At 33.0% G+C, this 9,739-nt stretch overlaps 1 protein-coding gene across 1 annotated transcript; it reads right to left on the bottom strand.

Moving 5' to 3' along the window:
• Positions 1–4,086: 4,086 nt before the first annotated feature.
• On the bottom strand, positions 4,087–9,474 carry LOC103485574 (NF-X1-type zinc finger protein NFXL2). Its single transcript, XM_008443245.3, has 13 exons — positions 8,296–9,474; positions 8,055–8,168; positions 7,925–7,980; positions 7,134–7,200; positions 6,844–6,936; positions 6,393–6,478; positions 6,117–6,279; positions 5,827–6,000; positions 5,468–5,658; positions 5,289–5,370; positions 4,948–5,154; positions 4,630–4,719; positions 4,087–4,540 (listed from the first exon to the last, which is right to left on the bottom strand). Exons 1-13 carry the CDS (start codon positions 9,424–9,426, stop codon positions 4,382–4,384), a joined length of 2,613 nt encoding a protein of 870 aa, XP_008441467.2. The 5' UTR covers positions 9,427–9,474; the 3' UTR covers positions 4,087–4,381.
• Positions 9,475–9,739: the final 265 nt, after the last annotated feature.

Here is a 9,739-nt window from a genome sequence, read left to right as displayed (position 1 = left end):
AAACCCCAATTCATTCTCTCCCTTGATGAAAAAAAAACATGTGCAATGGAATACATATCAAATTTTACTATAATTGCATTAAATTTACATTCAAAACTCTATTTAATTAAATTAGAATTTTTAGGGAACTCACATTCGTAGTTCTGTAATTGCTCGATTCTCTATCCGATCATGAACTCGAACCACCACCAGTATTGACCCGCTATTCTCCAGACTTAGAAGTGGATTGTAGGACACGATGGATGAAGGATTTGAGAGAGAAAGATAGAACTTTGGAGGAATGTGTAGAGATCTTTTTAGAAACAATACTTTGGTGAATAATTTTTTAAAGTAATAAAATTGGGCCAAAATCTAAAGTAATAAATTCATCCCGTAATTACACTCCCCTCACTATATATATTTATTTATTTATTTATTTATTTATCTCCATCTGATATAACCATAATTAGTAAGTTAATTTTTCACAGATTGTTCATAATCTCGATTGGTTCAAAATTACCATTATACCCCTAAGGTTATATCTTATTCCTTAAGTCCCACTAATCCATTATTGAACACTTAGTTTAATGTTCAACCTATAAACTAAATCTTTTTCGGGTCAATGAGAGGGTGGGGTCCTTGTTCAAGATCTGGATTTAGAATTCTTAAGGGAACAACCTATATACTAACCCTATAATGAGCAGGAGTGAATTTCATTTTGCACCATATGTCCCCAACTATATATCCACAGTGTTATAACGTAAAAGAGACTATTTAATGGTCTCAGTCTTATGTAAACTTTTTACATAGGATGTCTCCACATAAAATTCATGGTGTATATAGTGTGATCATGTTGAACATTAAATCAATATGTGACTTATATATTCGAGATATACTTCATATGTTAGATTGTACAATGATTTATGTCCAGCATTGAATCGATCTCTAAATTATATTTTGTGGTATATTTCATATACTGGTTAAAATATTTTCAAATATCAAACAAATACATGTTCAAAATAACCATGAGTCTATCAGAAAAACCAATACATGAAACTAACAAAAATAAAATGAAAATAAAATTTCTCTAAATGCATTTTCTCTCTATGATATATATCTACATCTAGAGTATATATAAAAGCTCCTGTTTAGTCCATTTTACCCTTTTGATTATAAGCATTCTTACCATTCATTTGATGACGATTTTATCTTTGAACTTTAATGCATAAATAGTGGGTAAATTTTAACTAAAGAGTGAGTGGGTTTTAACTCTTCCTCTCCATTTCTCTAACCCTTTCAATATTTGATTGAAAAATAGTTATTACTCTAATTAACTTCATGAGTAGTAGAAGAGTTTTTATAGGTATGATAATAAATTTAAGGAAGTCTTTTAAAATTCTCTAACCCACACTTTTTACCAATTTATTCAATATAAATGTATGATATTTGGTACCCCTTGATTCTTGAAGCAACAAGTCATTGTCAAGTGGAGAGAGAAGTGCAAGGAGACAAGAAAGATGAGAAGATAAGATAAAGAGTGAATCTAGAAAATTGCATCATCAATTAGGTGGAGATGAAAATGCAAGAAGACAATATTTACTTCTTCGGTGTTATGGAGACCTATACAAATATCTTTTTTCATTTCTTTGTAAAATTATCTTCTTTTCTATTTCTTTGAAACTATTTTTCTTTTGTTATTTTTTTAGTTATATACGTAAGTCGAATGCTAAATTTTCTTGCATATTCTTTTGTATTATATTTTTCCTTTTTCTTTCTAGCTAGAATGAGAAAATAAAATGATATAAGACCTTATTTTTTATTATGTCTTTTATCTTAAATTAGTATATCTCTTCGTTGTGATTTTCTAGATCTAACGCTCTAAAATTTCTAATATTTTCTTTGAAGAATGTGTTTTTTAATTTAAAATTAGTATTATTTTAGATGATAAAAATTTAATATTTAGACATAAGCACAAAACCAAAAGAGTTGAAAACTGACATATCGTGAAACTAAATGCAAATCGATAATTTTAGATACACATTTTCAAAATTTTAGTTTAAAATATTATATGACCTTTATATTTGATAGCTACTGTGGACGTATTATGAATATTTGTTACAAACATTCAAATTCTAAAATAGTAAAAGACAATAAATTAACTATTAATCTCCTAAAAAAACTAACATTTTATATATACAAATATTTTTTACATCAATTCTCTAACCTATCATGTTTCTATATATTACTTAACTCTCTATTTCTTTTTTTTTCTTTTTAACTTCTACTTCCTGCAATAATTTTTAATAATATAATATAATTCGAAGCTATTCTATAATTTAGAAGTATAATGTTAAGTCTTAAAAGGAAAATTAAAAATTATTACATTTTGATTCACAACAAACTTGAAATAAAGAGAATAACTAAAAAAAAGTTTTTATCTACTATTTTATAGAAATTAATTTTAAAGTATCTCTATCGTTAATTATAATTAATGATGAAATATTAATTTTAAATAGATTTAAAAAATGATAAGATGTTCCTCTCAATTAGGTAAAAAAATTATAAAAATATGAAAATATAATTATTAGTCATATTATTAATTTTATATTTTAAAGATTACATGCAAAGTACTTGAAAAAATGTAGTTTAATTAAATAAATAGGAAAAATTTCAACTAAAAGCATCTTTCTCTCCCATAATAGATGTGGTTTCTATTTCCATCGTCGGTATAAAATAAAATAAAATAAAGTAAATTTGTCAAAAAAAAAAAGAAAAATAATAATAATACTAAAAGTTTTTCTTGAAAAAATTCAAATTTGAAGAAATTTTTGAAATATATTAACCTAAAGAGGATGATTTATATAAAAACCTCTTGAAACGAGTTGCCTTAGAAAATTAAATACAATTTCTTTAACCTAAATGAAGCTCCTCATCGTGTTTTTAATTGTCATCAAAGGGAGTTAAAAAGACTTCATATATACAAACATACGTAGGTATATAGTGTATATATATAAAAGTTGAGAAAAGTAAGTAAGATATATTTAAACCACCATTTGGATTGCATATATATTTAAACTCGTGAAACCTATGATCTTTTAGTTAGATATTGAACCAGTAATATAATCATAAATTATATAAATACTAATAATTAAATATTAATTATTTTATTATACAATAAAAAGTTATTAAATAAATGTAATTTAATTAAAATACTAATAACTAATTATAAAATCATATTAAATAGTTCTATATAGTTAAGATAACGTAAAATATTAGTGATAGGTGTATTGGTTAAAACTTTATTAAATATAAATAATATATTTATATTTAATAATTAATTAAATTTAACAATAATGATTAACTAATATTAATTTATTAATTAATAGGTATAAATATATCACCTGTTTGGAGAACATTAGAAAACCTATGTCAGATGGGTTGTAATGTTGCGGAATAATAATATTCTAGATTTTAAAATCTGAAACACGTCAAACAAAAGACGATAACTAAAATCTAAACACGTCGAACAAAAGACGATAACTATTGTCTACCATTCGAGTTCTTAAAGTATTTTCTTCCTTGTTTTTTCTTTAATTATAAAAGATATCCTTAAATGCGACAGAAACTTTCATAAATATAACAAACAAGTGAAATATTTAAATATTTCAAGTGATTTTTTAATTGTACTAATCGCCTTCCTTCGTACTCTTCTTTTTTAGCTACAATTTCTTTTTTCTTTTTTCCTTTTTTTTAGATTTGGGTAACCAAATCTATTTCTTTCTATCATGCATAGACTTCTTCCTTTTCCTTCTTTTTCCTTGCATGCATTGTATGATCTTTCTTCTTTTCTTTTTTGCGTCTACGGTGTATAAAAATCTTGAAAAAATTAGTTAGACAAACTAGGTAACCAAAACTAACCAATTGTACATAAAGAATATTAAAAAAAAATCGCTTATACCAAATTTTGAAAACGTGTAACCAAATCTAAATGATCGTATATCAAATTTGGATAAAAAAATCGTTTAGATTTGGAACCTGTTTTTTATATTTTTGAGAAGACGCCTAAATGCGAGACTTGATTTAATTATAAATTATACAACAAACAACCCTTGAAGTTTGAAATTTATTTCAAAACTCGTGATTATAAAGGGGGAAAGTTACATTATTGTGCCTCGTATCAAAGTTTTACAGAGCCATCACAGAATTCATAAAATTTCATTACGGAGCTCAGCTACAAAGCTTTTCCACAAAGAAAAGCTAAAGAATGTTTAGAAACAGATAAATAAATCATGCTACTATCTATTTTACAAACTCAAATATGTAAAGTTCTTGTGATCTAAACAGAGTAAGTATATTTTTTCATGGAATGGAAGACTTCAAGGTTAGAAAGGACCTTGAAACATTAGATTCGAGGGTATCTCCTTCTCGGTCTTTGATTTTCAACTTCATTCATCCAATCATTTAGCCATAATAGCCCCTTGTAACCGTACAAGGATATCACGACGACAGCGATCAAGACAACAATTACTAGAAGAATATACTTCAAGGCAGCAAAGAATTTCTGTACACAAGGATTTCCAATTCAACCAAGTAAGAAACAAACTACAGATGTTGCTCATTTTGTCCAGAACTAGGTCAAAGAGAGAGTACCTGTAGTCTCGAGATCTGCTTAACTTGGTGAACCGAGTCACGCCTTCTTTTTCGCTTTGATGCTTGCTTCTTGGTGTCAACCTCCTTCACCTTTAATTCAAGTAATTGATTGTATTGAAATTGGAATTAGTAATGGGCCATTGCATTTACTCCATACTCAAAAAATATATGTACACTAAAAGTAAAACCATCGAGCTTTTATTATTTCAACGGTTCACTGCGGGAATTTCTTTCCCATGCTAATTTTTTTAGAGAAAACTGAAACATTCATTTAGTAGTCAAATACAAAAATATCTGTACTGGTATGAAAGACATTACCCCGTTGACTTCAGGTTTCCTTTGAGTTAATTCTGACTCAACGACCTGTACTTTACTCTTGCAATCAGAACCACAAGGTAGAAGTCCATATCCAAATTGGGTTTTTGGTATGTCTTTCGGGTCGCGTTCTGCTTTGCGATAAGCTGCTTGCACATCCTTGCACAGCCACTCCTTTTTCAGGGTTTGGCATCCACAACGAACAGTAACCTTTGAAAGATTTCATATACAATTTGAATGAATGTTTTTAAGGTAACATTGTGCATTGCATAATCATAAAATATTTATATAAATAGATCCTTGTCATTAGTGTTCAGCAAAAGATGAAAGATGTGAGCCTATACCTTTTTAGAACAGTTCTCTGGAGATGGGCAGTCCCCAGGATGACAAGTTTCCGGACACAGATGTGTGCAATAAGGCAATTTTCTGCAATGGCAAACACCTCAATGTTTTTTACGCTTTGTTTCTTTATTAAGGAAAAAAGCAAAATAGATCACTAACAAGAAACAGTATCATTGGCTACCTGTGGCAAGGTCCACTGCAGGATCGTACAGCCATTTGCTCCTCCGGGGACAGACTAATGTAATACATACACTCAAAAACATGGACCATTGAACTGCAGTGGCATGAACGTTTTAGAAGCACTTTGCAGGGAGGACAATCTCCAGGATGGCATTTTAAGGGACATGGATGTGCACATTTAGGCTTCCTCTCCTAGGAAAATAAATTTTGAGAATTGAAGAAAACTAATTATTGTAATATAAGACGATAAAGTTATAAAGCTTTTCTGCTTTGGAAAAAAAACTGTGTAGACTTCCACATCAAATGTGAAGAAGGGAAAAACAGCAGATCACACAATATATCAAAAGTGATGACGCCAACCTTTTCACAAGGAAGATTACACTTTTCGCATGGCTCGCTCAAGTCTCGAAGGGATGGTGATGGATGTTGGCTCTTGAGTGCGTGGCAAATTTTTGTACAATAATGATTTGTACAGGGAAGGGGATTTCCGCACAAATTATCACAAGAAAATTGTGTACTATTTGAGCAAACCATCTGAGGAAAAGAAATTTAAAACAAAAAGGCAATGGGACGAACAAAATCAATTCAAAGGGAACTTGGAAGAAAGTGTTCAAGCAAAAATTTAGAACTGCAAGGGACCTACAACTAACCATTCTATCAGCACCAATGTGTTGACCTACGCATGGCCTCCACACTAATTCTGGGCACGAAGGACATGGAGAACCAGGAGCAGGTTCCTCAGGATGAAACGCCTTCTTTTTCTTTGGTTTCAATGTAAACTCTGGTTTTGGAGGTGGCTTGGGACCATGGCATCTAAATGAAGTGAAGGAAAGGAGATAAAAAGGTTAAAAGAAGAAAATTACATCAACAAAATAACTTGATCATTGTCCAAAGAAAAGATTTATGCCTCAAAGCATTTCGCTAACCTTAATTGGCATTTATGCCCACATGAATATTCTTCTTCACAAATTCTTCGACATGGGGGACAAGCTCCGTAGTGACATTTGTGTGGCTGAATACATTTAAATTGTCAAGAAAAAAAGATAATTTCTTTAAAGATATGGGAGATAACCGATACTTCATTCATCCATAGAATCTGTGATTTTTCAGAAAGGAAAAAAGAAAATGCAAAATTGCAAAGCATGTTGATGTGGATTTGAACCCCAACTAGCCATTCAACCATGCAGAGTGCATCTCAGGTTCTAGAATATAGAAGTCAAGTAAAATGTTTAAAGGAAGAAACAATTGGAGTATTAGCAATACAAATATCATGTGAGAAAGGATGGTGAGTTATTTATAATTTAATCAGATTCAACAATAAAAATACAACACACACAAATAGCAAGAAATCAAGTCATACTTAAAGCACAAAATTACCTTTTGACTTAATCTATGACTGCATAGAGGTGAGACAGGACATCGTTTAGGACATTTTGGAGGCTTCTGATCCATCTCAGTTCCACAAGGAACCTAATTTAGTTAGCAATGCAAGACAACTCAGTTATTGATTGAATAGATTGTTGTAAAAGAAAATTAAGCACGAACTTAGATTTCATTCTTTCAGCTCCAAGTTAAGTATAATTTACCCAAGCAGACAACACTATAGTATAAAATGAAATAGACATCATATATCACTTGGTACAAAAATTAAAGAACCAACATTTCACCTCAAAGTGTGTCTCACCACATGCACATGATATCGTTACCATCACTGGACAAGGAGCACAAGGACCTCTGCAGTACCAAATTGATTATTTTCAAAAAAGATCATCAATCAAACTAATGTACAGAAGAAAAATCATTAGAAAGAGCTTCATGATTAAGCTTCAGCCATTAATAAAGTGCTAGGCCTCCAATCACCAAGGTTTATCAAAGAAAGGGTAAGAAGGGTAAGAAGGGTATTTCAGCATAGACAACATGGTAGTTAGGATTGCGAGTAGTCCTAGCACTACGTGACAGCAGCAGGAGGAGGATATATATTTGGATGTTTTGGGCTAGGGTTGGGGACAGGAATATTTTGGTATTTTGAATGAACCTTGTTGTTCATTAGGGAGAGAGCAGCCCTCTTATTTGGCTAAGGTATTGCTGGAACTCTTTTGTGGCTGATTATCTATCTGGAATCTATATATATATATATATATATATCATTTACCTTCTACTATCATTTTCCTTTCTACTCCTATATTGAAGTGTGTGTGTGATTGGTTTACTGTGCTGGGTTGTGTGTCTGTGGTGGCTGAATTATTGTGCTCTGTTGTGTGTCCTGTTGTGGCTGGTTGTGTGGTGTGCTGTTGTACGTGTGACAGGGACCTTGAAGCTTAACATAAAGCTCTAATTCATTTCTTAGAAGTAATTATTTTGTTAACGGAAGAAAAACCAAGTCAAAATGGTCTTCCAAACATCATGAACATATTAGTACTCTAAACAATCATAACATATAAAGATAACAATGACATACCTATGACATGGGGACGGACATTTGTGGTTCTTACATCGTAGCCTCCTGCCACAAATCTAAAATTGTGAAGAGTTAATAATCCTCCATAGATGCAGAACTGAATGTAAAATCCTAAGACAGTAATAGGCACCTCTGCGCAGGGAGGGCAGTCACCATCACAGCAGCGACGTCTACAAGCATGGCGTCCACAGTCTCGCATTCTGTTGCACTTCCTCTCACATGCTAAATCTTGATAACAAGGAATCTACTCTAGACTTAGTTACATTTTACTTTACCATCTCCAAATTCATTGATCATTAAACTTATATTTCATTTCAATCAATTTCCAATGCATTTAAAAGTAAACAGAAAAATTGAAAAGAAAAAGGTACCTCTTTCCTCAAACTTCCACACCTGCAAGACTTGAAGACGACAATTCTGCAAGTACCAATACATGGGCCGCGGTGACATCGCTCTGGACACCTATGGAGGCCACAAGCAAGCATCTTATCACATGTAGCCCCACACAATGGCACAGCAACATCACAAGGCATTCCTTTGTACGCTTTTTTCCCACAAGGGCAGGTTCTTTTCCCTTTAAATGGACACTGCCCACATTCTCCAGAATGACACCCTTTATTGCAAGAATGTTTCTCACATCCCAACAGTTTATTACACTCATTCTCGCACCTAAAACTCCGATCCCAGCATTCCCTCTTCTCCTCAGTCTTCCCACATTGACATTTAAATACACCTTGAATTCGACACGGCGGACAAGAACCCTCATGACAAATCTCCGCACACTTATGCCTACCGCAATCCAACACTTTCGAACAGACATTGCTACAAGAAAAATTCTTAAACCCACATCGGCGAGCGTCCCGAACAGACCCACAATAGCAACTAGATTGCACTATCTTTGGACATGAGGGGCAAGGCCCGGGGTGGCACAAGAGCAAGCAATGATGACCACAGTTATGTTTCAATGGCCTGCCGCATACCTCACCACATGAATGGGGTAAAATCCATGGATCATCGCTTGGTGGGTTTTCCAATTTCCCACAGAAACAAAAATACCTCTTAGGAATTGAAGATTTGGAATACTCGACTCTGCATTTGGGGCAGTTCCAAACAGAGTGTTCGTCGGGCTTATCGGGGGAGATGAGAGAGCGTGTGGCAGCTCGAGCGGCGGCTAGGTCGGAAGCTTGGCGAGCCCAACTCTGAATGCAGAAGAGATGAAAGACAGCAAAACAAAGAGAAGAACAGGACCAGGTGGGGTCGGAGAGCCTGATACGTTCGAGGCATATCAAGCAAGACAATGCGCCAGAGGAGGAGGAGGTGAGGAAGGTTTGGATCTTAGACAGGTCGGCTGTTGTAGTAGATCGGCCGGTGAATTCGAAATAGGCTTTGAAAATGGAATCGGAAAGATCGAGATGGCGGAGGGATTCAGATCCGCCGTTGTCATCGTCGGAATTAGAATCAGAGTCAGAGGTGGTCCGCCGATGGTCGTGGGTTGAGATCATCGTTAAGAGTAGGGGAAAATGGCACAATGAATTGTGTATTCTTTTTATTTATTCAATTGGTGATACTTATATAGGCCTCCCCTCTCTTTCCTTGTGTAACAAATGATTGCAAAGTGAATAAATTCAAGTGTTCACAATTAACATTACCAACATTACCTCAATTTGAAACTTAATTTTAGGTCTAGGGTTTAATCTCACTATTTTGTTAAAAATAAAATAATAATAATAATAATAAATGGTTCCCATTGCTTTGGAAGGTGTTTTACTTCCTCTTTCCTTGTTGGAAATTGAACGTCCATGCATCTCGGTCGAA

This window comes from Cucumis melo, chromosome 3, assembly GCF_025177605.1.
Source record: "Cucumis melo cultivar AY chromosome 3, USDA_Cmelo_AY_1.0, whole genome shotgun sequence".
Lineage (NCBI taxonomy): Eukaryota > Viridiplantae > Streptophyta > Magnoliopsida > Cucurbitales > Cucurbitaceae > Cucumis > Cucumis melo.
The sequence above is the reverse complement of the archived record's forward strand: the minus strand, read 5'-3'. Positions and strand labels throughout refer to the sequence as shown.